This window comes from Mustelus asterias, unplaced genomic scaffold, assembly GCF_964213995.1.
Source record: "Mustelus asterias unplaced genomic scaffold, sMusAst1.hap1.1 HAP1_SCAFFOLD_551, whole genome shotgun sequence".
NCBI lineage: Eukaryota > Metazoa > Chordata > Chondrichthyes > Carcharhiniformes > Triakidae > Mustelus > Mustelus asterias.
This window is the reverse complement of record NW_027590501.1, coordinates 41,056-68,795: the sequence shown is the minus strand read 5'-3', so window position 1 is coordinate 68,795 and position 27,740 is coordinate 41,056. Positions and strand designations below refer to the sequence as shown.

The window sequence follows — 27,740 nt, the reverse complement described above, 5'->3', positions numbered from 1 at the left end:
GGAGTGAATGAGAGGCGGGGCCTGTAGCATGCGCAGTGCGGGTAATGACGACGGATGGACGGTTTTAACTCGGTAGCGAGATCAATACGAGGTAGAGGGCGGCGTGCGAGGAATGATAAATGTGGCGGGTGGGTGGAGAGACTTTGTAAACATGTTGTTCAACCCCAAACCCCGGAAATGAACTTCCCGGTTCCCCCCCTTTGTACCAAATGGAGCGGCAGCTTGTAGTGTTAGACCCGGGCTGACTGCCGCCATTGAGGCTGCATGTGGGAGGCCGGCAGGGATTGTGATCGGAGAGTGAAGCCCTGACGTCACAATGGAATGGGTGAGAGTGTGAGGTCACAATGGAATGGGTGGGAGTGTGAGGTCACAATGGAATGGGTGAGAGTGTGATGTCACAATGGAATGGGTGAGAGTGTGACGTCACAATGGAATGGGTGAGAGTGTGATGTCACAATGGAATGGGTGAGGGTTCCAGATGAGCTGACACTGGGCTGGAGTCGGGCGATGGCACTGACATGTGGCCCGGTGGCGCAGTGGTTAGTGCAGCTGCCTAACAGCGCCAGGGACCCGGGTTCAATTCCAGCCTCGGGTCGCTGTCTGTGCAGAGTTTCTACATTCTCCCCGTGTCTGGGTGGGTTTCCTCCGGGTGTTCCGGTTTCCTTCCACAGTCCAAAGATGTGCAGGTTAGACAGATTGGCCATGATAAATTAACCCTTGGCATCAGGGGGATTAACAGGTAAATATGTGGATAGGGCCTGGATGGGATTGTTGTCGGTGCAGGCTCGATGGGCTGAATGGCCTCCTCCTACAATGTATTTTATGATTCATTACTGTTAATTAATTAATTACTTTGAATGAAGGTGGTCTTGATGATGATGTGGACGTGGTTGGAAGCTCATATTGGGATGAACTATTTCACCCTGGTTGTGAACAGCCTGTTTCAGCCTCAGACAGTAAGTAATCTCACAACACCAGGTTAAAATCCAACAGGTTAATTTGCTGGCATAAGCCACAGGATTTTGGAGCGCTGCTCTTCATCAGGTGAGTGGGAGTTCTGTTCACAAACAGGGCACAGAGACACAAACTCAATTTACAAAATAATGGTTGGAATGTGAGTCTTTACAGGTAATCAAGTCTTAAAGGTACAGACAATGTGAGTGGAGAGAGGATGAAGCACAGGTTAAAGAGATGTGTATTGTCTCCAGCCAGGACAGTTAGTGAGATTTTGCAAGCCCAGGCAATTTGTGGGGGTTACAGACAGTGTGAGTTACAGATAGTGTGACATGAACCCAAGATCCCGGTTGAGGCCGTCCTCATGTGTGATTGACAGATCCATGCTCACTGCTTCTTGCCCTGGATGCAGAGAGCTGAAAATTTCCATGCAGGCTGCCAGACAAATAAATGTCTACATTACTGGAGTAAAAATGTGTGGAATATACAGACCGAATTCACTTCACTCCCTTCAGTTGCTGCAAGTCCCCAATTTCCCCAGAATGAGAAAAGAAATGGAAAGGGGGAAACATTGATTTCCTCCCAGATGTTGTCCAGAAGAGGAAGTTTCAATCTGAAGCTCATTGGACAACTTCCGCATTGTGACGTCACAATGGAGCCTGCCTGAATCAGCGAATAGGAATCTCTCTTCCTACATCAAGAGCTGATGTTTCTTGTCTCGATGACCCTTTGTCAAAGCTCTGAAACATCAGTTCTTTTCTCTCCATACAGATGCTGCCAGACCTGCTGAGAATGGGGAGACAGTGTGTGGGATGGAGATTTACAGCTTTTGGGGAATGAGAGAGGCAAGAATGTTCCATAGAAATTGTCTGTTCTGAATTTCTCTGCTGTACTGACACTGATGACTTTTGTAAACTCGTTTTACAGGATATTGAAAGAGGAATCACAGGCCGAAATCTCAAACGTCATGTCTAGACGTGACAGAGTCATATTCCTTGGGACCTCAATATCATCGGACTTTGAATCCAGAAGGAGAAATGATTGTCCAGTCTGTCGATTTGAAAAGATTTGAAATGTCAGTGTGAGTGAAAAAGCATCAACACACTGCCACACTTGAGTGAGAGTGTTCCAATGCACTGACTAAAGAGCTTTAACCAGTTACACAGTCTGAATAAATATCACACCATTCACAGCGGGGAGAGACTGTAATCTTGTTCTGAGTGTGGGCGAAGTTTCAACTAATTGTCCAGTCAAGAGAGAGGTAAGGACACCTGCACCATGGAGAAACCATGGAAATGTGGGGACTGTGGGAAGGGATACAGAGCCCCATCTAAGCTGGAAGCTCATCGACGCAGCCACACTGGGGAGAGACCATTCACCTGCTCTCAATGTGGGAAGGGATTCACTCGATTATCCCTCCTGCAGAGACACCAGCGAGTTCACACTGGAGAGAGGCCATTTTCCTGCTCTCAATGTGAGAAGGGATTCAGTCAGTTATCCGACCTGCAGAGACACCAGCGAGTTCACACTGGGGAGAGGCCGTTCACCTGCTCTCAGTGTGGGAAGGGATTCACTCAATTATCCACCCTGCGGACACATGAACGAGTTCACACTGGGGAGAGGCCATTCACCTGCTCTCAGTGTGGGAAAGGATTCATTCTGTTATCCAGCCTGCGGATACACCAGCGAGTTCACACTGGGGAGAAACCATTCACCTGCTCTCAGTGTGGGAAGGGATTCATTCAGTTATCCAGCTTGCAGAAACACCAGCAAGTTCACACAGGAGAGAGGCCGTTCACCTGCTCTCAGTGTGGGAAGGGATTCATTCTGTTATCCCTCCTGCAGAGACACCAACGAGTTCACACTGGGGAGAGGCCATTCAACTGTTCTCAGTGTGGGAAGGGATTCACGAACTCATCCATCCTGCGGACACACGAACGAGTTCACACTGGGGAGAGACCGTTCACCTGCTCTCAGTGTGGGAAGAGATTCACTCAGTCAGCCGACCTGCAGAGACACCAGCTACGTCACACAAGGGAGAGGCCGTTCACCTGCTCTCAGTGTGGGAAGGGATTCATTCTGTTATCCAGCCTGCGAATACACCAGCGAGTTCACACTGGGGAGAAACCATTCATCTGCTCTCAGTGTGGGAAGGGATTCACTAACTCATCTGATCTGCGGACACACCAGCGAGTTCACACAGGGGAGAGGCCGTTCACCTGCTCTCAGTGTGGGAAGGGATTCACTCAGTCATCCCACCTGCAGAGACACCAGCGAGTTCACACTGGGGAGAGGCCATTCACCTGCTCTCAGTGTGGGAAGGGATTCAGAGTTTCATCCCACCTGCTGAGACACCAGCGAGTTCACGAGTGATTCCAGAGGTTGGATTCTGCTGTTATTGTTTCTGCTCTCAATTACATCCAGGACTGCATTTTGTTCATTCTCACAGTTGGTCAATGGGGAGGGTCGGAGGGTTTCTTTCTGCTGGACTGGCCGGTCTCATGACTTTGCCTCCAGTGGGCTGATGCTCTTTGAGTCTTGTTGCGAATACCTGGTTTTTAGATTTCACACGGATCACAGAGTGACAGGGTGTTAGGAAGTTATAGAGGTTTACAACATGGAAACAGGCCCTTCAGCCCAACTTGTCCATTCCGCTCAGTTTTTACCACTAAGCTAGTCCCAATTGCCCGTATTTTGCCCATATCCCTCTATACCCATCTTACCCGTGTAACTGTCTAAATGCTTTTGAAAAGACAGTATTGTACCCACCTCTACCACTGCCTCTGGCAACTCGTTCCAGACACTCACCACGACCTGAGTGAAAAACTGCCCCTCTGGACCCTTTTGTATCTCTCCCCTCTCACTTTAAACCTCAAACTAAGAACAAGAAATGTATCGATAAAATGATTAGAGAACAGAGCCAACATTTTGAGTCTGAATGATACTTCATGAGAGCTGTTATGAAGGGTCATCCATTATCGAAACCTTGGCTCCATTCTTCACAGGTGCTGTCAGACCTACTGAGATTTTCCAGCATTTTGTGTTTTTGTTTCAGATTCCGGTATCTGCAGTATTTTACTCTTCTGATGAAATGATTAGTTCTGATTGGAATCCCCATGACCCTCCTTCAAAACAGAGGGAGTGGTGGCAGAAGGAGAAAAAGGATCAGGATGATAAAGTCTGGGTTCTGATTCTCCGAGCCCATGTAGAATTAACAAAATGAGTGAACCAGTTTATAAAGAACAGAAGTTACCCATCCCTAACAAAAACTGAACAAATTAAAATAATTAGGTTGAGGAAGAGAACAAAAGAATTCATAGATAAAGTTTAAAATCAACTTTGTTTTGTTGTTAGAGAAGTTTTTAAAAATTATGTAAAGTGATGTAACTGTGTGCCAAGTTTCTTCTCACTCCCCACCCCTTTCGGTTCTGTAGAAAAGTTAACCCTTTCAGCAGACAGTTGATTTAGTCATGGAGTCATAGAGGTTTCCAGCTTGGAAACGGGCCCTTCAGCCCAACTTGTCCATGCCGCCCCTTTTTTAACCCCTGTGCTCATCCCAATTGTCCACGTTTGGCCCATATCCCTCGACACCCATCTTACCCATGTAACTGTCTAAACGCTTTTTAAAAGACAAAATTGTACCTGCCTCTACTACTACCTCTGGCACCTTTTTCCAGACACTCACCACCCTCTGTGTGAAACAAGTGCCCCTCTGGACCCTTCTGTATCTCTCCCCTCTCACCTTAAACCTATGCCCTCTAGTTTTAGACTCCCCTACCTTTGGGAAAAGATATTGACTATCTAGCTGATCTATGCCCCTCATTATTTTATAGACCTCTATAAGTTCACCCCTAAGCCTCCTACATTCCAGGGAAAAAAGTCCCAGTCTATCCAGCCTCTCTTTATAACTCAAATCATCAAGTCCCGGTAGCATCCCAGTAAATCTTTTCTGCAGTCTTTCTAGTTTAATAATATCCTTTCTATCATAGGGTGACCAGAACTGTACACAGTATTCCAAGTGTGGCCTTACCAATGTCTTGTAAAACTTCAACAAGACATTCCAACTCCTGTATTCAATGTTCTGACCAACATGCAGAATGCCTTCTTCACCACTCTGTCCACCTGCAACTCCATTTTCAAGGAGCTATGTACCTGTACCCCTAGATTTCTGTTCTGTAACTCTCCCCAACACCCTACCATTAACTGAGTAAGTCCTGTCCTGGTTCGATCTCCCAAAATGGATTACCTTGCATTTATCTAAATTAAACTCCATCTGCCATTCGTCAGCCCACTGGCCCAATTGATCAAGATCGCGCTACAATCCTAGATAGCCTTCTCCACTGTCCACAATGCCACCAACTTTGGTGTCATCTGAAAACTTACTACCCATGCCTCCTACATTCTCATCCAAATCATTAATATAAATGACAAATAACAGTGGACCCAGCACCGATCCTTGAGGCACACCGCTGGTCACAGGCTCCAGTTTGAAAAACAACCTTCTACAACCACCCTCTGTCTTCTGTCATCAAGCCAATTTTGTATCCATTTGGCTAACTCACCCTGGATTTCATTAGATTTAACCTTAAGCAACAACCTACCTTGCGGTACCTTGTCAAAGGCCTTGCTAAAGTCCACGTAGACAGCATCACCTGTACTGCCCTGATCTACCTTCTTGGTTACCCCTTCAAAAAACTCAATCAAATTTGTGAGACATGATTTTCCACTCACAAAGCCATGCTGACTGTCCCTAATCAGTCCTTGTGTCTCCAAATGCCTGTAGATCCTGTCTCTCAAATACCTTCTGACAACTTACAGATGTGAATCACACCGCCCTTTAGTTCCCAGGCTTTTCCCTGCAGCCCTTTTTAAACAAAGGCTCCACATTTGCCACCCTCCAATCTTTAGGCACCTCACCCGTGACTATCGATGATTCAAATATCTCTGCTAGGAGACCCGCAATTTCCTCCCTAGCCTCCCACAGTGTTCTGGGATACACTTCATCAGGTCCCGGGGATTTATCTACCTTGATGCGCTTTGTGACTTCCAGCACCTCCTTCTCTGTTATAAGTACACTTCTCAAGACATCACTTTATTTCCCCAAGTTCCCTAACATCCATGCTTTTCTCAACAATAAATAATGATGAAAAATATTCATTTATGATCTCACCCATCTCTTGTGGATCCGCACATAGATGACCTTGTTGATCCTTAAGAGGCCCTACTCTCTACCTAGTTACTCTTTGGCACTTTATGTATTTATAGAACCTCTTTGGATTCTCCTTTGCCTTATCTGCCAAAACAATCTCGTGTCCCCTTTTTGCCCTCCTGACTTCTCTCTTAATTCTACTCCTACACCCTCGAAACTCTTCAAGGGATCCACTTGATCCCAGCTGCCGATGCATGTCATGTGCCTCCTTCTTCTTGACGAGGGCTTCAATATCTCGAGTCATCCAGGGTTCCCGACTTCTACCAGCCTTGCCCATCACTCTAAGAGCAATGTGCTTACCCTGAACCCTGGTTAAAACACTTTTGAAAGCCTCCCACTTACCAGACGTCCCTTTGCCTTCCCACAGACTCCCCCAGTTAACTGTCGAAAGTTCCTGCCTGATACCATCAACATTGGCCTTTCCCTAATTTAGAATTTTAACTTTTGGACCTGACCAATCATTTTCCATAGGTATCTTAAAACTAATGGAATTATGGTCACTGGTCCCAAAGTGATCCCTCACTAACACTTCTATCACCTGCCCTTCCTTATTTCCCAAGTGGAGGTGAACTTTTGCCCCTCTCTAGTCGGGCCATCCACATACTGAATGAGAAATTCCTCCTGAATACACTCAACAAATTTCTCTCCATCCAAGCCTCTAATACTATGGCTGTCCCAGTCAATGTTGGGAAAGTTAAAATCCCCGACTATTACCACCCAATTTTTCTTGGAACTATCTGTAATCTCCTTACATATTTGCTCCTCAATTTCCCACCGACTATTTGGGGGCCTATAGTACAACCATATCAAAGTGATTTCCCCCTTCTTTCTCAGTTCAACCCTTTTGACTCAGTAGGCGAACCCTCGGATATATCCCCTCTCAGTACTGCCGTGATGTTTTCCTGAATCAAAAGTGCAACTCCCCCTCCTTTCTTTCCTCCTGTTCTATCTTTCCTCTGGCATCTTGTTTTTAACTTGTTTTTAAATCACCCAGAAACTCGTGTCTATTTTAGTTTATAATTGTGGATTTATTGGAGCCAGTTAAATGTGGAAATTTTAAGCATACCCTGGAGGAATTTGGAATAACTGAGAATTTTATTTTGTTGTCACCTCAACACCAGATAAAGAACAAAGAGTTTGCAGGTGGTAACGTGTTTGGGATTTTAAATTAACAAAGATTAGATGTTGCTGATAAAATCAGGCCTTGGAAGTTGGCTTAAAAAGGGTTAAGTTACAATGAAGGATCTTGCATCTTATTTTAATCAAGGAGTTGTGAGCTTGTAGTGCTCTGTCGCTTTAAGAAGTTATAGCTGCGAGAGAGAATGCTGAGGATTCATTGTTTGAAATTTACAAGCTGTGAGAATCTGTGTGTTTTGTTTGTTTTTGTGTGGATGTTTGTAGATGTGTTTTATCATTGTTTTGGGCTACATTTGTTAAGGTTTATCTTTCTGGGGAATTAACCTTACCTTGAGTCTTTAATTAAAGGCATTTTTGGGAGTTTAAAAACAGAATCAGAAGAATGCTTAAGTAATTAATTTTGGTTATTATTGTAAAGCACATGCTAAGTTTCTCTGTTGGTGTGTGGATGATATTTGTGGGTTGAACGCTTTAAGCTTTGAGGTTTTTTGTCTGTGATTTAAATCAAACAGATTTTTAAAATGGAAGTGTAATGAATAAAGCTTTTTTTTTCAAAAGTTATGAACCTGGAGCCATATTTACTGTCCAGAGACAGGATTCCAGGATATTTTACTAAACATGTGGGAATTTTAATCCAGATAAAACTCACTCATGAAATTGAGAGTTTTAATTTGTCATGGTTATTGTAAGGGGAAGTTTTCTCACTTCCTACCAGCATGAAAGACAAGCAGACATGAGTACAGTACAAAAAGGCAACACAAATTTTATTCTCTGTTTAAAATAACAAAACCGCAGGCCTGGGGAGAGACAGCTGCTCGTCAACTGCTCTGCCTGGCCATTATGCGCTTTACAGTTTATAGGGTTTTGAACTTCATGCCAAACATATGGTAATAGGTTCAACATTTACGACAAGTTACATGATCAGTACCAGCTCATAACACAAAGCAGTGGCACAATAGCGAGATATTAAAACAGCCATTATAGATAGGTGGAGCTGATCCCATTTCCCCTGGGCTGATCTGTTTCTGGAGGGCTCCCTTTGTGATTTGAGCTTCTTGCATAATCTAATCAGTTGAGCTATTGTCTGTGTTTCCCTGCTTGGAGTCTAAAGTGATTAAGGCTGTCTGAAGTGATTAGGGGGTGCAAGGAGCCTCTCCATGAGTCATCGCATTGCTGTGAACTGTTGACAATATTTTAAAATAAATTTGATATACACACGTAAAAATATCCATGATATTAAGCATAAAGGTCGCCCCCTTCAGTTATTTAAAATTTGGTACATATGAAACGATTCTGACCAATCCTGTGTTGGATTGATCTTGGGTTAAACTTCCTGTCAGGTCCAAAGATTTAATCCTGACACAATTAACACAATGAAAAGGAAAATTCTGGAATTGGATACTGAAGAACAGAGTTTAAAAGGAGAGATTATTAAATAGAAATGTTCCCAGACCGTGTGGTCATTAGATTGAAACAAAGGAAGGGTGCTGACATCCATTTGAGAATTTTTAATCCACCCCTTTTCAAACTGAGTCTATGTACAAAGAAAACCCCAAGGATGGTAGACGAGGGGGTCTGGAAAACATCATGATGGGGGCACCTATCTGTCCATGAGATGATCACAAAGCCCCATAATGCCCAGATACTAATTTTATTGAACCTATAATGTATGTAATCGATCACCATTCTGATTGGATTGTGTCCAGCCGGGATGGGCTGAGTAACTGGATAAGAATTGATGATATTCTTTATTGGGTGGAGTTGCACATGGTCAGCCCCTGTGGCTTCTCCCCGCTGGCGTAACTCAATAAACTGTTTGTCGATTGAATCAGGTTTGAGTGTTGAATGATTCTTCTGAGTTCATTCCCCACAACACACTGGGTACATTACCACTTCATCCTCGGGAGTGGCCTGATAGGCCGTGGTCCAGACTACATGTGGACTTTGGGGGGCCTTTCATGAATCACATGTTTTTGCTTGTTGTAGATGCACATTCAAAATGCTTGGAAGCACAGATCATGAGTAATATTCCAGGGCAATTAGGACTAGCTTAGTGGTAAAAACTGGGCAGCATGGACAAGTTGGGCCGAAAGGCCTGTTTCCATGCTGTAAACCTCTACGACTCTAACTACCTTTTTTGTGGCCTGAAGTTCCCACAATTGGAAAGCAGCCAGATTAGTTAAATAGACAGCATTAATTGTGAGACAATTAAATAATAAATGATTCATTAATACATATGTTATAAAGGCTGGAAATATAAATTTGAACACAGGTTTATAACTTTTAGAATTATAAACACTTTAAGAATGGTTAAAATGCTGTGGGAATTATAAGATGTTCCCTTCCCATGCTGACAGAATAAAGAAAGATGAAAGGACTTGTTAACCTTGACTGGAGGGAATGAATCGGCTCCTGTTCAAGATGTCTCAACATTGAATGACTGATGTGAACCAATTATCGGTCAACACTTGGGCTACCCCAAGCTAAGAGATATCGTTTGAGAGAAAGGTATGTCTTAAAATTAAGACAATATGTGCAATTAGCTAAAAACCAAATCAATTTCATTATTGACAAGTTATAGACCAATTGGCTAATTCCTAACAATTAGCTGAGGATGGCTTTCTACATTTTGAAAGTATAAAAAAGGGGATTCGAGAAACCAATCTGGTAGAAGTTTTTAAAAGTTAACTTTTTTTATAGTTTGTTTATTAGTGTCACACATAGACTTACATTAACATTGCAATGAAGTTACTCTGATAATCCCCCAGTCGCCACACTCTGGTGCCTGTTTGGGTAAACTGAGGAAGAATTTAGCATGGCCAATGTACCCAACCAGCACGTCTTTCGGACTGTGGGAGGAAACCGGAGCACCCAGAGGAAACCTGCACAGACACGGGGAGAATGGGCGAACTCCGCACAGCCAGTGACCCAAGCCGGGACTCGAACCCTCTGCTGTGAGGCAGCAGTGCCTCACACTGTGCCCTACAGAGAGACGTTGAGAGCTGTTAGTTTTACAAGTTATCCACGTTTTCAGAGCCATCACTTCATGTCCTGGTTTGAGAAGGATGGAGAAGTTGAAGTTAAGCTCTCCTCCTTTTGCTGTTGATCGATACTTTGCTTTTTTATCTTTCTGACTCGTTACATTTTTAATGGTTAATAAACTTTCTGAATTCACCATTTAAAGTGTTCTTTCTTGCCATATGATTAAGTCACTGGAACCTGGTGTGATTTACGATTGGGGAGGTTATTGTAAACAAGAGAACCCTCATAAATCTTAGTTCAAACAAATCAAAGTTCTTATAAATGGAATGTTATCCTTTATTCTGAGAGAAATTGAACATAGAAGTAAAGATGTTATGCTTCAGTTGTGCAGGGCGTTGCTGAGATTGCACCTTGAACACAGGGTACAATTTTGTCTCCTATTAAACAAAGGATATAAATACATTGGAAGCAGTTCAGAGGAGGTTTACAAGATTGATTCCCAATCCAGTAGTGTGAAACATTAACACTGTTTCTCTCTCCACAGATGCTGCAAGACGTGTTGTGTTTTTCCAGTCCTTTCTGTATTTATTTTAAATCTACCTGTAGTGGTAGGAAAAACACTATTTACTATCCAGGATAAAATAAATGTCCTTCATCAGCTTTTGTGGATCATTTCAGTGGCAATGTGCTCTCCCAGGCTCAAAGAGCATCAGCGAACTAGAAGCAAAGTCGTGAGACCGGCCAGTCCAGCAGAAAGAAACCCTCCGACCCTCCCACTTCACCAACTGTCAGAATGAACATGGTTCAGTCCTGGATGTGATTAACAGCAGCAATAAAACAGAATCCAACCCCTGTCATCACTTGTGAACTCGCTGGTGTCTCAGCAGGCTGGATGACTGAGTGAATCCTTTCCCACACGCCCAACAGGTGCATGGTTTCTCCCCAGTGTGAACTCGCTGGTGTTCCTGCAGGTTTGATAACCGACTGAATCCCTTCCCGCACTTGGAGCAGGTGACAGGCTTCTCCCCGGTGTGAACCCGCTGGTGATCCTGCAGGGTGGACGAATGTGTGAATCCCTTCCCACACACACAGCAAGTGTACGGTTTCTCCCCAGTGTGAACTCGCTTGTGTCTCAGCAGGTTGCTTGACTGAGTGAAACACTTCCTACACTCAAGGCAGGTGAATGGTCTCTCCCCGGTGTGGCTGCGTCGATGGGTTTCCAGCTCAGATGGGCACTGACATGCCTTCCCACAGTCCCCACATTTCCACGGTTTCTCCATGGTGCAGGTGTCTTTGTCACCCTCCTGGTTAAACAGTCAATTAAATCTCACACAGAACACGGGTACAGTCTCTCCCCGCTGTGAATACTGCGATGTATTTTCAGGCTGTGTAACTGGTTAAAGCTCTTTCCACACTCAGTGCACTGGAACACTCTCACTCAGGTGTGTCTGTGTCTTGGTGTATTTCCAGTCACATTTATGTTATAAAAAATTCTGACGCAGACAGAACATTAAAAGATTTCTCCTTCAAGATTGAAAGGCCAATGATATTCGGGTCCCAATCAATCAAATGTCTGTCAGATGTTGATGTGACGTTTGATTCGAGATTTCTGTCTGTAAATCCCCACCTTCTGATATCCTGCAAAAGGAGATTACAAAATTCATCAGTGTCAGTACAGGACAGAAATTCAGAACAGACAATTCTAGTTTCTATGGAACATTCTTTCCTCTCTCATTCCCCAAACGCAGTAAATCTCCATCCCACACACTCTCCCTCAATTCTCACTCTGCTGTATCTAATATTCACCCTCCCAATTCTCCTGAAGGTGCTGATTGAGGCTGATTGACAGATCCATGCTCACGGCTTCCTGTCCTGGACACAGGGAGCTGAAAATCTCCATGCAGGCTGCCAGACAGATGTCTATAATACTGGATAAAAGTGTAACATACAGGACATTACTTGAGTAGTGGTAGAGCAGGGATTTGAGGAAGATTTATATTTAGGTAGGGAGAGCACATGATCTAGAACTCGCTGCCTATGAGGATGGTGGAACAGAAGATTCAATCATTTCAAAATGAAATTGGATGGGTACTTGAAGGAAATAAAACTTGCAGAGGAATGTTGATAGAGAGAAAGAACAGGATTCTACAGAGAATCAATCTGCAGTCCATAAGATGACGTGGAGATGTCGGCGTTGGACTGGGGTGGGCACACAACACCAGGTTCATCAGGTGAGTGGCCATTCACCTGATGAAGGAGCAGTGCTCCGAAAGCTCGTGCGATCAAATAAACCTGTTGGACTTTAACCTGGTATTGTGAGACTTCTTACTGTTTATAAGATGTACAGGTTAGGTTGATTGGCCATGCTCAATTGCCACTTAGTGTCCCAGGATGTGTGGGTTGGGGGGGCAATGCTCGGGGGGGGGCAATGCTCGGGGGGGGGCAATGCCCAGGGGGGGCAAAGCCCGGGGGGGGCAAAGCCCGGGGGGGGGGGCAAAGCCCGGGGGGGGGCAAAGCCCGGGGGGGGGGGCAAAGCCCGTGGGGGGGGGGGCAAAGCCCAGGGGGGGGGGCAAAGCCCAGGGGGGGGGGGGGGGCAAAGCCCAGGGGGGGGGGAGGGACAGAGAGATAGTAAAAGTTTTTACAAATATATAAAAAGGAAAAGAGTAGCTAAAGTAAATGTTGGACCCTTAGTAGATGAGAAGGGGGATTTAATAATGGGAAACGAGGAAATGGCTGAGGCCTTAAACAAGTTTTTTGTATCAGTCTTCACGGTAGAGGACACAAATAGCTTACCGAAAATTGACGGTCATGGGACTGTAGGGGATGAGGTCCTTAAAATGATTACTATTACTAAAGAGGTAGTGCTTGGGAGGCTAATGGGACTAAAGGTAGACAAGTCCCCGGGCCCGGATGGAATGCATCCCAGGGGACTGAAAGAAATGGCAGAAGTAATAGAGGATGCGTTGGTTGTAATTTATCAAAATACGCTGGACTCTGGGGAAGTGCCGGCTGATTGGAAAACAGCTAATGTGACGCCACTGTTTAAAAAAGGAGGTAGACAAAAGGCGGGTAACTACAGGCCGGTTAGCTTAACGTCCGTAGTTGGGAAATTGCTGGAATTCATCATTAAGGAAGAAATAGCAGGACACCTGGAAAAAAATGGTTTGATCAAACAGACGCAGCATGGATTCATGAAGGGAAAGTCGTGTTTGACAAATTTACTGGATTTTTATGTTGATGTAACGAGTGCGGTTGACAGAGGGGAACCAGTGGATGTGGTGTTTTTGGATTTCCAGAAGGCGTTCGATAAGGTGCCTCACAAAAGGTTGCTGCAGAAAATCAGGGTGCACGGAGTTAGGGGTAAAGTGTTAGCGTGGATTGGGGATTGGCTATCTAACAGGAAGCAGAGAGTTGGAATAAATGGGTGCTTTTCTGGTTGGCAGTTGGTGACTAGTGGCGTGCCACAGGGATTGGTGCTGGGGCCTCAAGTATTTACCATATGCATAGACGATCTGGAGGAGGGGACCGAGTGTTGGGTAACAAAGTTTGCGGATGACACAAAGATGAGTGGGAAAGTGAATTGCGTGGAGGATGCGGTAAGTCTGCAGAGAGATTTGGATAGGCTAAGTGAGTGGGCGAGGATCTGGCAGATGGAGTATAGCGTTGGTAAGTGTGAGCTTATCCACTTTGGAAGGAATAATAGTAAAATGGAAGCTGCAATGCTGCCCCCTGTTGTTCACTTCTCCCAGTCTCAGCATTGCAGAGTGTTTAAACAAGAATGGCACATTCAGCACCATGGAATGAGAACATTCGGACTAACTCTTCGTTATACAATTGTTCTGTTTGTATTAACAGTTCACAATCCAGGTCACAGATCTGATTCAGTGAGAGGAGGTGAGAGTGCCTTTGCAGGTTTTTGTACGGGCTCACTGCGCCTTTGTAACAGTGTGGGGCTCAGCGCACAGTGATACACGGCAGAGTCAGAGACATGGACCCCAGTGATATTTAAAGGAACTGTTTTCTTGTCCTTGTCCAAATCAGCAGAAAACCGGTCAGGGAAATCTGGAGACTTTTCTCCGCCCCCCGTGCTATATTTCTGCAGTAAATATCTCGGAGCTTCCCCGGGATACTGGATGTACCAGAAGAGATTTGGAAAAGCATCCGTTGTTGTGTAATTACAATTCACTATTACGTTCAATCCTTCCTGAACCGTTAATTCAGCCGGGTCCTGGGAAACTGAATCTTGGCCATTGATTCCTGCAACAAAATGTAGAATGTGTGAGAAATCTGTGAACAAATATAACCCATGAAACACACACTGAGGATCTGAGCTCAGACTCACCGGGCAGCGTGGTCATTGTTATCAGTAAAGCACACAGGAGATACATGGTTCCTGATTGGACAGTAAGCAGCGACAATGTTTACAATAAGTTGCTGCCTCTAGTCTTATATCACAGAGTGAACTCAGATCAGAGGCAGCTTCAAGTATTCAGAAACAGGGAGGCGTTTCTCAGTGCTGCGATTGGCTCATCTCCCTGAGCTGACGTCAGCTGCGAATCATAAAATCCCTGCAGTGCAGAAGGAGGCCATTCGCCCCATCGAGTCTATACCGGTCACAATACCACCCAGGCTCCACTCCCGCAACTCCATGTATTTACCCTGCGTATCCCCTGACGCTCGGGTCAATTTAGCATGGCCAATCAACCTAACCTGCACATCTTTGGACTGTGGGAGGAAACAGGAGAACCCGAAGGGGACCCACGTAGACACTGGGAGAACATGCAAACTCAGACAGAAAGTGATCCGAAGCCGGAATTGAACCCGGGTCCCTGACACTGTGAGACAGCAGCGCTGACCATTGTGGCATCATGCCGCCCCGTAACCAGTGAACCAATCACTGTTAGTTAATGATTTAATATAGCTGGCACTTTCCAATCACATTCCTTCCCTGGCCGTAAACTTATTTCTAAAGTCTTTGCTCTCTCTCTGCTCTCTCCCACATCATCACTTATTCTGTCTCATTAACTGGTTAACTCGCTTTCCTCAGAACTCAGTCCATCAATCTTTCTTAAGGCAGATCCTTTTTTCTAATTTAATCATTTATGGGTGACACGGTGGCGCAGTGGTTCGCATTGTTGCCTCACAGCCCCAGGGACACGGGTTCGATTCCAGCCTCGGGTCACTGTCTCTGTGGAGTTTGCACTTTCTCACCGTGTCTGCGTGGGTTTCCTCAGGTGCTCCAGTTTCCCTCCACATTCCTAAACTGTGCAGGTTTGCTGGATTGGCCACGCAAAATTACCCTAAGTGTCAGGGGATAGCAGGGTAAATATGTGGGTTACGGGGATAGGGCCTGGGTGGGATTGTTGTCGGGACAGGCTCCATCCTGCATTGTCGGGATTCAATGATTCAGCAGCCTAACGTACAGGGATTAATGAGTAGCATCCAGGACTCAACATAATTAATAGTTAGTGCTGTAAGTATACCGGGGATAAGTAGTCACTCAACTCTGCACCAGGAAATATTTCACGGACTCATAACATAGAAACTAGAAGCAGGAGCCTTCTCCGCCATTCATCGTAATCATAGCTGATCATGGAATTCAATATCCTGATCCTCCTTCCCCCTCGACCCCTTTAGCCCCAAGAGCTATATCAAATTTCTTCTTGAAATCAGACAACGTTTTGGCCTCAACTACATTCGGTGGTATTGAATTCCATACATTCAACACTCTCTGGATGAAGGAATTTCCCTTCACCTCAGTTTTTCCCTTATCTTCAAAAGATGACCCATGGTTCTGGATTCCACCATTGGGAACAGTCTTCTGGATCTACCCTGTCGAACCCTGTTAGAATTTTATAAGTTTCTATGAGACCCCCTCTCACTATTCGAAACCGCAGTGAATATAATCCTAACGGATTTAATCTCTCCTCATATGACAGAGCTGCCATCCCAGGAATCAGCATAGTAAATCTTCACTGTACCCCTCTATTCCCCAAATAGAAAAGCTCTGATTTCAATCAGTTATTATTTCTGCTCCACGGACTTGAAAATGGAACAATTCTGAGGCTGCATTTGATAATAGATCACTTTTAAAATGTGTCGCCGGGCAGATAGGCACCGAATCCAGAATTTTTCTAAGTACAGATTAAGGAAGTTATTCACCCGGGGTAATCTGCAGATTTTGTGCGGATGGGATCGGAGAATGGTTGGATTTGATCCGGGAATAATAGGATGGCAAATGTGACATTTCACAACACTGACAATGGCTGAGCTCAGTGGGGGAATATTATTCAGCTGGGGCTGTATTGTGGCCTTCATTTCCTGCGCATTTTCGTTGAGATCCGACTCTTTTTCTCTGACCCTGAAACGTCTGCGTCACTTTTTGTATGAGGCCCGCGGGAGCCTCATTCACTGTGGGTCTCAGTGGGAATCAAATTGTTGTCTAATTGTCCCAGCAGATAACAGGTTCCTTTGAACTCTCCAGCTGCTACTTTAATGCAGACTTTAACCAATTTATTTTGAGCTGGTTTCTGTTCAATAAACTGGCACTGACACACAAACACATTAAAATATTTTAGACTTTTCTGCATTTTCAGTCTGGAAATCTAATCCTGCCATTTCACTCTCAGTCAGGAACAGATCCCAGTTTTGCACCAATCTCTGATTTAGCAGCATGCTTCCAGCATTCACTGTTGTTCTTCCTGACTCTAAACACAGTTGTAAAGGAACTTCTGTTCCTGGTCTAGGAGCGCTGAAACATAGAAGGGAGTGACTGAGATTCTTGCACATCTCAGGATTAAACCACACGGGTACTTTGCTGTCGTGAAGAGAGACGAGGAAGAGCAAAGTGCTGTTTGTCCCTCTGTGACCCTGAAGGACTGCGTCCTGTTTGCCATATGATCCACCCCCGATTGTCTTTTCTGAGCTCCAGCCTGGTGATGTTAAACAAAAATCTACAACAATTTTAAAAAACAAAGCTGGTCTATTTCATATTTATTCAGAATATTAAACCTCAACGGATGAAGACTGTCAGAGTGAACACGATTCAGTCCTGGATATGATTAACAGCATCATTAAGAGTAGAATCCAAACCTTGCAGTCGTTTGTGAACTCGCTGGTGTGTTAGCAGGTGGGATGACTGAATAAATCCCTTTCCACAGACATTACAGGTGAACGGCCTCTCCCCAGTGTGAACTCGCTGGTGTTTCAGAAGATAAGATAAATGAGAAAATCCCTTCCCACAGACAGAGCAGGTAAATGGCCTCTCCGCACTGTGAACTTTCTGGTGTGTCAGCAGGTTGGATGACTGACTGAATCCCTTCCCACACACAGAGCAGGTGAACGGCCTCTCCCCAGTGTGAACTCGCTGGTGATTCAATAAGTTGGATGAACGAGTGAATCCCTTCCCACAGTCTGAGCAGGTGAAGGGCCTCTCCCCAGTGTGAATTCTCTGGTGGTTCAATAGGGCAGATGGACGGCTGAATCCCTTCCCACACACACAGCAGGTGAATGGCCTCTCCCCAGTGTGAGCATATTGGTGCGTTAGCAGATCCTTTTTATTTTTAAAGCTCTTCTCACAGTGGGAACAATTAAAAAGTTTGTTATCAGAGTGAACAAGTTGATGTGTCTGCAAGTGGGATGACTGAATGAATCCTTTCCCACACACAGAGCAGGTGAACGGTCTCTCCCCAGTGTGAATTCGTTGGTGTGTCAGCAGATCCTTTTTGCATTTAAAACTCTTCTCACAGTCAGAACATGTAAACATTCTCTCATCAGTGTGAACAAGTTGGTGTGTCACAATGTGGGATGAGCGAGTGAATCCCTTCCCACACAGAGGGCAGGTGAACGGCCTCTCCCCAGTGTGAACCCGTTGGTGAGTCAGAAGGTTGTATGAATGGGTGAATCCCTTCCCACAGACGGAGCAGGTGAACGGTCTCTCCCCAGTGTGACTGCGCCGATGAACTTCCAGTTGTGATGGGAAACCGAATCCCTTCCCACAATCCACACATTTCCACGGTTTCTCCATGGTGCGGGTGTCCTTGTGTTTCTCCAGGTTGGATGATCAGTTCAAGCCTCATCCACACACACAACATACACGTAGTTTCACCCTGCTGTGAACTGTGATGTTTTTTCAGGCTGTGTAACTGGTTAAAGCTCTTTCCACATTCAGTTCACTGGAACACTCTCACTCGGGTGTGTGTTTGTCTCGATGCTTTTCCGGTCACACTGATGTTTAATTTCTTTGCCCACAGGCAGAACAGACAAATATTTATCTTTCTATATTCAAAGACCAATGATATTCAGCTCCGAAGGAACTGAATGACTTTGTCAGATGTGATGTCCGGTTTGAATTTTCTGTCTGCCAATCTTTCACTTCCAATATCCTGTAAAAACAGTTTAGAAAAGTCATCACTGTCAGAACACGATACAAACTCTGAACAGACAATTCTAGTTCGTCTGGAACATTTTTTCCTCTCTTGTTCCCCCAAATCTGTAAATCTCCGTCCCACACACTCTCCCTCCTCCCTGGGCTGAAATCCAAACCCATCTCACCATTTCTTTCCTCCACTCCCAGTTTTCTCCCTCCCTCTCCTCTGTCTGGGTTCAGTTCTCCAGCTCCTGTCTGCAGACTGACAATAAAACCAATGGGTCTTATTGGGGGTGTTGGGGCCTCCAGCGGGTGTTTGTGAATCCCTCCCGCCCACCTCCCAGGGTTTCCTTCCTTCCCAGAGATCAGAACCCTCATTGATTTGAGGCCAAAGTGTAACCTCTTATTTATTGTCCCCCTCCCCCATCCTCTGATGTGAACCATCCTCCAGTGGCTGAGCCAGGATGGGGCCGCTAACCTGGGCCTGTTCCCGGGAGGGAGAAGCCCCGCAGCTGCAAACCAGGGAGCTGACAATGATTCTGAAGGGTTTGCGGATCCACAAAGTGTTTCCAAATCCTCCCAGCCACCGCCTAACGCTGACTCCGCTTCTCCGGGACAAACAAGCGCCAAGGCCAGCAATGACACTGCGCATGCTCCACATCACAATGCCCGGGAGCTGATTGACGCCAGCTCCGGACCAATAGGAAGAGGGGGCTGGACTGGAGGACCGAGCGGGAGCGGCTGGTCCTCCAACCAATCGGAGTGAATGGGGCGGGACCTGAAGCATGCGCAGTGCGGGTAATGGCGACGGACGGACGGTTTCAACTTGGAAGCGAGATCAATACAAGGTAGAGGGCGGCGTGCGGGGAATGATAAATGTGGCGGGTGGGTGGAGAGACTTTGTAAACATGTTGTTCAAACCCAAACCCCGGAAATGAACTTCCCGGTTCCCCCCCTTTGTACCAAATGGAGCGGCAGCTTGTAGTGTTAGACCCGGGCTGACTGCCGCCATTGAGGCTGCATGTGGGAGGCCGGCAGGGATTGTGATCGGAGAGTGAAGCCCTGATGTCACAATGGAATGGGTGAGGGTGTGACATCACAATGGAATGGGTGAGAGTGTGACGTCACAATGGAATGGGTGAGAGTGTGACATCACAATGGAATGGGTGAGAGTGTGACGTCACAATGGAATGGGTGGGAGTGTGACGTCACAATGGAATGGGTCGGAGTGTGAGGTCACAATGGAATGGGAAAAGATATTGACTATCCCGCTGATCTATGCCCCTCATTATTTTATAGACCTCTATAAGGTCACTACAAAGCCTCCTACGCTCCAGAGAAAAAAGTCGCAGTCTATCCAGCCTCATAACTCAAACCATCAAGTCCCGGTAGCATCCTAGTAAATCTTTTCTGCACGTTTTCTTGTTTAATAATATCCTTTCTATAATAGGGTGACCAGAACTGGACACAGTATTCCAAGTGTGGCCTTACCAATGTCTTTTACAACTCCAACAAGACGTCCCAACTCCTGTATTCAATGTTCTGACCAATGAAACCAAGCATGCTGAATGCCTTCTTCACCATTCTGTCCACCTGTGACTCCGTTTTCAAGGAGCTATGAACCTGTACTCCTGGATCTCTTTATTCTATAGCTCTCTTCAAGTCCCACCATTAACTGAGTAAGTCCTGCCCTGGTTCAATCCACCAAAATGCATCACCTTGCATTTATCTAAATTTAACTCCATCTACCATTCATCAGCCCACTGGCCCAATTGACCAGGATCCTGATGCAATCCTAGATAACCTTCACTGTCCAATATGCCACCAATCTTGGTGTCATCTGCAAAATTAATAACAATGCCTCCTATATTCCCATCCAAATCATGAATATAAATGGCAAATAACAGAGGACCCAGCACCGATCCGTGAGGCACACTGCTGGTCACAAGCCTCCAGTTTGAAAAACAACCCTCCACAACCACCCTCTATCTTCTGTCATCAAGCCCATTTTGTATCCATTTGGCTACCGTACCCTGGCTTCTGTGAGATTTAACCTTATGCGACAACCTACCATGTGGTACCTTGTCAAAGGCCTTGCTAAAGTCCATGTAGACAACATCAACTGCACTGCCCTCATCTACCTTCTTGGTTACCCCTTCAAAAATATAATATCAAGGGTAAGACTCTTAGCAGTGTAGAGGATCAGAAGGACCTTGGGGTCCGGGTCCATAGGACTCTTAAATCGGCCTCGCAGGTAGAGGAGGTGGTTAAGAAGGCGTATGGTGTGCTGGCCTTCATCAATCGAGGGATTGAGTTTAGGAGTTGGGAGATAATGATGCAGCTTCATAAGACCCTCGTCAGACCCCACTTGGAGGACTGTGCTCAGTTCTGGTCACCTCATTACAGGAGGGATGTGTAAATGATTGCAAGGGTGCAGAGAAGATTTACAAGGATGTTGCCTGGATTGGTTGGCATGCCTTATGAGGATAGGTTGAGGGAGCTCGGTCTTTTCTCCTTGGAGAGTCGAAGGATGAGAGGTGACCTGATCGAGGTGTACAAGATGTTGAGAGGTATAGATCGAGTGGATTCTCGGAGGCTTTTTCCCAGGGCTGAAATGGCTGCTATGAGAGGATACAGGTTTAAGGTCCTGGGGAGTAGCTACAGAGGAGATGTCAGGGGTAAGTTCTTCACTCAGAGGGTGGTGGGTAGTGGAATCGGCTGCCGTCAGGGTGGTGGAGGCAAACTCGATAGGGTCTTTTAAGAGACTTCTGGATGAGTACATGGGACTTAATAGGATTGAGGGTTATAGGTAAGCCTATATATAAGCCTAGGTAGGTAGGGACACGACCGGCGCAACTTGTGGGCCGAAGGGCCTGTTTGTGCTGTATTTTTTTCTATGTTCTAAGTTCTAAAAAACTCAATCAAATTTGTGAGACATGATTTTCCACTCACAAAGCCATGCTGTCCCTAATCAGTCCTTGCGTCTCTAAATGCCTGTAGATCCTGTCTCTCAAAATTCCTTCAAGCAACTCAGCCACTACAGATGTGAGGCTCACCCACCGGCCTGTAGTTCCCAGGCTTTTCCCTGCAGCCCTTCTCAAACAAAGGCACAACATTTGCCACCGTCCAATCTTCAGGCACCTCACCTGTGACTATCGATGATTCAAATATCTCTGCTCGGGGACCCACAATGTCCTCCCTAGCCTCCCACAATGTCCTAGGATCCACTTCATCAGGTCCCGGGGATTTATCTACCTTGATGCACTTTAAGACTTCCAGCACCTCCTTCTCTGTTACATGTGCACTCCTGAAGACATCACTATTTATTTCCTCAAGTTCCCTAACATCCATGCTTTTCTCAACAAAGGATTCCTCAAAGGATTGTGAATGAAGCCCAGTCCATCACCCAAACCTGCCTCCCATCCATTGACTCTGTGTACACATCCGGGTGCCTCGGAAAAGCAGCCAGCATAATCAACCCTCGCACCCCGGACATTCACGCTTCCACCTATTTCCTTTGGGAAATGAAACAAAAGTCTGAGCTCACGTACCAACCAACTCAAGAACAGCTTCTTCCCTGTTGCCATCAGACTTTTGAATGGACCTACCCCGCACTAAGTTGATCTTTCTGTCCACCTTAGCTATGACTGTAACACTACATCCTGCACTCTCTCCTTTCCTTCTCTATGAACTGTATGCCTTGTCTTGATAGTGTGCAAGAAACAATTCTTTTCACTGTATACTAGTACATGTGACAGTAATAAATCTAATCAAGTGCATCCTCTGATCTTGTGGGAGTTTGGGGAAGAAATTGCAGAGGCTCTTGCAGAAATATTTGCTTCATCCCTTTCCACTGGTGAAGTTCTGGAAGACTAGAGTGTGGCTAATGTTATTCCATTGTTGGAGAAGGGTTGCAAAGAGAAGCCTGGTAATTACAGGCCGGTGAACCTGACAACAGTGGCGGGTAAGTTACTGGAGAGGATTTGGCCAACCTTTGGGTAATCAAGGTCTGGTTAGGGAGAGTTGTCAGAGATCCTGGGTACCAGCAACTTTAAGCATCCTTAGTCAACTTGAGTACAAACAGCACTGGACACCACGCACAATCCAATGTGGGGCCTTTAATAACTTGTGCACAAGGAGAAACCCTGTGCAGCTGTCCCGCAAGTGGTTCTGATGTTACAGAAAAATAACTTGGCAATAATAGTCAATTACAGCAAATCAGAAACCAGGAATGTTTCTAATCCTTCATTGACGGACATATTCGCCAATTAAATCCTAGCTTTTCGCCCTTTCGCGTTCAAAATTGACTTCTGCTAATCTTTTATTTGCATAGCATATCCCCATATCTCGCCTTTGGTATTTGTTATGGAGAAATCTGGTCTTGCTCACCCTCTGGTGAAGGCCGAAAAGCAGAATGTTCTGGGGCCTACGTCGGTGAAGATTAGCCTGTTCATGCTGAAATAGCAGACACTGACTCCTTTGAAGGTCTGCAAGCCGATAAACATTTTCACTCGCTGTTAAAGAGAAGGCAGGAAACTTTAATCTGAGCATTTCCACATAGTCAGCCCTGCTTCGTGCATGTGTTAGAGTGGGCCAAGGCTGAGGCAGCTGTCGTATATATATTTATAGAGTGAGAATAGACTAACATTTCGAGTCTGGATGACCCTTTGTCAGAACTCTGATGAAGGGTCATCCAGACTTTAAACGTTGGCTCTATTCTCTCTCCACAGATGCTGTCAGACCTGCTGACATTTTCCAGCATTTTCTGTTTTTGTTTCAGATTCCAGCATCCGCAATATTTTGCTTTTATATGTATTTATATATCCAAATGTGCTATGTTAACAAAATGGGCAGTTACTAACCGAAACATAAAGCATCATGTGATTTCGCTGTCTTGACCATATTCCTATAGTTATTCAGTCATTAAAGACACAGCCATGGAGCATTAAACTTGCCGAGCAGGGCCCCTTGTATCAACACACAGGCAGCTGCTTTGTGAGACTGCGAGCAGCACAGACAAGTCAGAGATAAGAGTGTCCTGAGAAGAGAGATTCATTGTGAAAGCTCGGACGGTTGATAAGATGTATTAATTCTATGATTCTCATGAACATTTTTTCCCCTCTCATTCCCAAAAGCTGTAAATCTCCATACCACACAGTCTCCCTCCATTCTCACTCTGCTGTATCTAATATTCACCCTCCCAATTCTCCTGAAGATGCTGATTGAGGCTGATTGACAGATCCATGCTCACTGCTTCCTGTCCACGACTCAGAAATCATAATAGGAGCTGCAGTTGGCCATTCAGCCCATCGAACTGCCTCAACCATTCATTGAGAATTGGCTGATCTACCGCAGCATCATTTCCCACGCTATCCACCAGATAGAGAGAGAATAGAGCCAATGTTCCGAGTCTGGAGAGAGGAAAGAATGTTCCACAGAAACTAGAATTGTGTGTTCTGAATTTCTATCCTGTACTGACACTGATGACTTCTGTAAACTTGTTTTACAGGACATTGAAAGAGGAATCACAGGCCGAAATCTCAAACGTCACATCTAGATCTGACAGAGTCATATTCCTTGGGACCTGAATATCATCGGCCTTTGTATCTTGAAGGAGAAATTGTTGTCTGGGCTGTCAGTTTGAAAAGATTTCAATCATTAGTGTGACTGGAAAAGCACCAACACACTGTCACACTCGAGTGAGAGTGTTCCAGTTCACAGACTCAAGAGCTTTAACCAGTTACACAGACTGAATAAATATCACACCATTCACAGCGGGGAGAGACTGGACACGTGTTCTGTGTGTGGACGAGGCTTCAACTGATTGTCCACCCAAGAGAGAGGCAAGGACACCTGCACCATGGAGAAACCATGGAAATGTGCGGACTGTGGGAAGGGATACGGAGCCCCTTCAGAGCTGGAAGTTCATCGGCGCAGCCACACTGGGGAGAAGCCATTCACCTGCTCTCAGTGTGAGAAGGGATTCAGTCAGTTATCCAACCTGCAGAGACACCAGCGAGTTCACAGTGGGGAGAGACCGTTCACCTGCTCTCAGTGTGGGAAGGGATTCACTAATTTATCCACCCTGCTTAGACACCAGCGAGTTCACACTGGGGAGAGGCCGTTCACCTGTTCTCAGTGTGGGAAGGGGTTCAGTCAATTATCTGACCTGCAGATACACCAGCGAGTTCACACTGGGGAGAGGCCGTTCACCTGCTCTCAGTGTGGGAAGGGATTCAAAGTTTCATCCCGGCTGCTGAGACACCAGCGAGTTCACACTGGGGAGAGACCGTTCTCCTGCTCTGTGTGTGAGAAGATATTCAGTCTTTCATCCCATCTGTTGAGACACCAAAAAGTTCACGAGTGATTCCAGGGGTTGGATTCTGCTGTTATTGTTTCTGCTCTCAATTACATCCAGGACTGCATTTTGTTCATTCTCACAGTTGGTCAATGGGGAGGGTCAGAGGGTTTCTTTGTGCTGGACTGGCCGGTCTCATGACTTTGTCTCCAGTGGGCTGATGCTCTTTGAGTCTTGTTGCGAATACCTGGTTTCAGATTTCACACGGATCACAGAGTGACAGGGTGTTAGGAAGTTCAGAGTCACTATTTCTGTTTGAAACCTCCCAATGCCCATCCAATTTCCTTTGTAATTGTTTATTGTCTCCACTTCCTCCACCCTCGTAGGCAGCGAGTTCCAGGTCATTACCATTCGCTGCATCAAAATATTCTTCCTCACATCCCTCCTGCATCTCTGACCCAAAACCATAAATCTGTGTCCCCCTCGTCCTTGTCCGTCAGCTAATGGGAACAGCTTTTCTTTGTCCACCTTATCTAAACCTGTCAGAATCTTCTCCACCTCTATCAAATCTCCCCTCAACCTCCTTTTCTCCAAGAGGAACAACCCCCAGCCTGACATTGACAATAAAGAACAAACTAACAGAATATGTTAATACCTGAAATCAAATGGGAATGTTTAATTTCTGTTTTAAAGAAATCATGAATATATTGTCCCGTACAATAAAGGGATTTGAATAACTCAGCTTGGGTGCAGTTGAATGAAATGTATCAATCTCGTATCCACCCACAGTCTAGAGGAAGTGTGGAATGTGTAGCTGGAAATCCCTCCCTAACAGCACTGTGGGTGTACTTACACCTCAGGCATTGTAGCAGTTCAGGAAGGCAGTGTTGGGGTTGACAATGGCCGAGGCAGCTACATACAGCCACATATTCTGTTATAATTGAAGGACTGCAGATTGAATGTGAGGCATTATGGGACTGGACTATCTTGACCACATTCTTGTGACTGCTCAGTTTCTGCAATCACGGACCATTAAAGCTGCTAAGCAGGGCTCCGAAAGAGGACCTGGTGAGAATATTTACTCAGAATGAGTTAGAATTAAACTTATTCCAGGACCGGCTGGTGTTCAGTGGCTGAGATTCCCGAATCTGTAAAAAAGGGGGTCTGACCAATCAACAAATAGTGGTCGGTAGTTAGTTAAGAAGCGTTCTCATGCATTATTTAAATTATTTTATCATAAATTTGAGATCAGAACTGTGAGGGACTTGTAACCCAATAGTTGTTGAATTGACGGTAAACTCCAAGTAGCACTGGACTGAAAAGGGGGTCTGACCAAGAAGTGAAGTGATCTCAGGCATTGTTTAAATTACATCATCATTGGCCAACTTCCCCTTTGTGATGTCACAATGGAGTCCTGCCTGAATCAGCCAATAGGAATCACTGTGCTCCGCGGTGACGTCTCCGGGTTCCAGTGCGCAGGCCCGGGCGCGCGGACCTGGGAGCCCCGCCCCCACCCATTGTTCCCCTCCCCCTGCACCACATCGAGCCAAGGTTTCCAGGCAACCGGCTGGCGGCTCCGGCCAGAGCGAGAAGCCGCTCGGTGATCTCCCCCTCCCCCCGGCCGGGGACTGCGCATGTCCAAGGGAGGGGGAAGCTGAGAATTGCAGGGCAGATCCCACCCCCTGACCTTCTGAGGTGTTGATTAATAGGAAGAGTTGGAGGACCGGAAGGACTCTGGTCCTCCAGCTGATCAGAGCGCGGGCTTTGTGTGAATGAAGATTGAGCTTCAGACAGACTGAAACTTCCTCCCCTCTCCAACATCAGAGAGGTTGTTTCTGTAGTGAAGTGGTTGTCACATTTGCCTGACACCCGAAAGGTCCCCGGCTCGAAACCGGGCAGAAATGTTAATTTGTTAATTCCAGCATCTGAAAGTGGGAAGGGGGAGGAAGGTGAGCTGTTGCCTGCCTGCCTGCTGTCCGGCCTGCCTGCCTGCCTGCCTGTTGTCTGGCCTGCCTGCCTGCCGTCTGGCCTGCCTGCCTGCCTGTTGTCTGGCCTGCCTGCCTGCCGTCTGGCCTACCTGCCTTCCGTCCGTCCGTCCACTGGACGGTGCTCTCTCTCTGGAGGGAGAGAGGACACGGAGTGACTTTCTTTTTTCTTTCCATCTATGGGAGGGAGGACGGCACGTTTCAACATCTAGGGACTGAGTGGTTGGGCTGGTGCCCTCATCATCAGAAGGTCGGTACCTGAAAGGGAGGGGGGGTGAAGTAAATTCAGACTGTTTCTTCCATCTGCAGTGGGGGGCGGGGGGGGTGGTGAAGACACCCCGGACTTGAACTGTTTGCGCCCGAAAGGGCTGGAGGAGTAAAGTCCCCCACCCACTGCTGCTGCCCCCAACACCGACACCCCCTCCCCTCTTTCCCCCTGACTGGGGCACCGGCCCCCCTCCGTGCCTTGTCCCTCGTCCTCCCTCCTGCTCCTCCGACCTCCTCTCTCCTCTCTCGATCCGGGGAGAGAGCACCTAGACCCCCATCCACCTACCCTACCCTCCCTTATTTTTCCCTCCTCTTATACACCCTGCCGTGCATCTGGGCAGTCTCGGGGTGGGCGTAGCACTCCCTTGATTACTATGGAGGCATCGCCAGCGTCGCCGGTGGCAGAGCCTTCTCGGCCCACCTATGCGGGCGTGGCGGCTACCAGAGCCCCCGCCGCTCCCAAGGCCCTGCCACCTTTTTCGTTGCTCACGCGGCAGCTCGGGGTTAAGTGCGACGCCCACCCCGACATGTCCATCGAGG

General features: G+C 46.2%; 2 protein-coding genes across 5 annotated transcripts; one reads left to right on the top strand and one right to left on the bottom strand.

The window, feature by feature from the left end:
* The first annotated feature begins 877 nt into the window (after positions 1-877).
* LOC144487006 (uncharacterized) lies at positions 878-27,183 on the top strand. The gene is made up of 3 exons (XM_078205052.1): positions 878-956; positions 1,882-3,309; positions 24,478-27,183. The coding sequence occupies exons 2-3, from the start codon at positions 2,233-2,235 to the stop codon at positions 25,015-25,017; spliced, it is 1,617 nt and encodes a 538-aa protein (XP_078061178.1). The 5' UTR covers positions 878-956; positions 1,882-2,232; the 3' UTR covers positions 25,018-27,183.
* LOC144486995 (uncharacterized) lies at positions 8,039-19,307 on the bottom strand. Of its 4 annotated transcripts, XM_078205036.1 has the most exons (4): positions 19,129-19,307; positions 17,375-18,666; positions 14,462-14,539; positions 10,600-11,920 (listed from the first exon to the last, which is right to left on the bottom strand). In XM_078205036.1, coding segments are annotated over exons 2-4 (1,014 nt in total). In that variant the 5' UTR covers positions 18,309-18,666; positions 19,129-19,307; the 3' UTR covers positions 10,600-11,918. The 4 variants fall into 4 exon arrangements, with proteins under 4 accessions (XP_078061163.1, XP_078061161.1, XP_078061162.1 ...); XM_078205037.1 differs by lacking the exon at positions 14,462-14,539 and having other exon boundaries at positions 8,039-11,920; positions 19,129-19,267; XM_078205035.1 differs by lacking the exon at positions 19,129-19,307 and having other exon boundaries at positions 8,039-11,920; positions 14,422-14,539; positions 17,375-18,762.
* Positions 27,184-27,740: the final 557 nt, after the last annotated feature.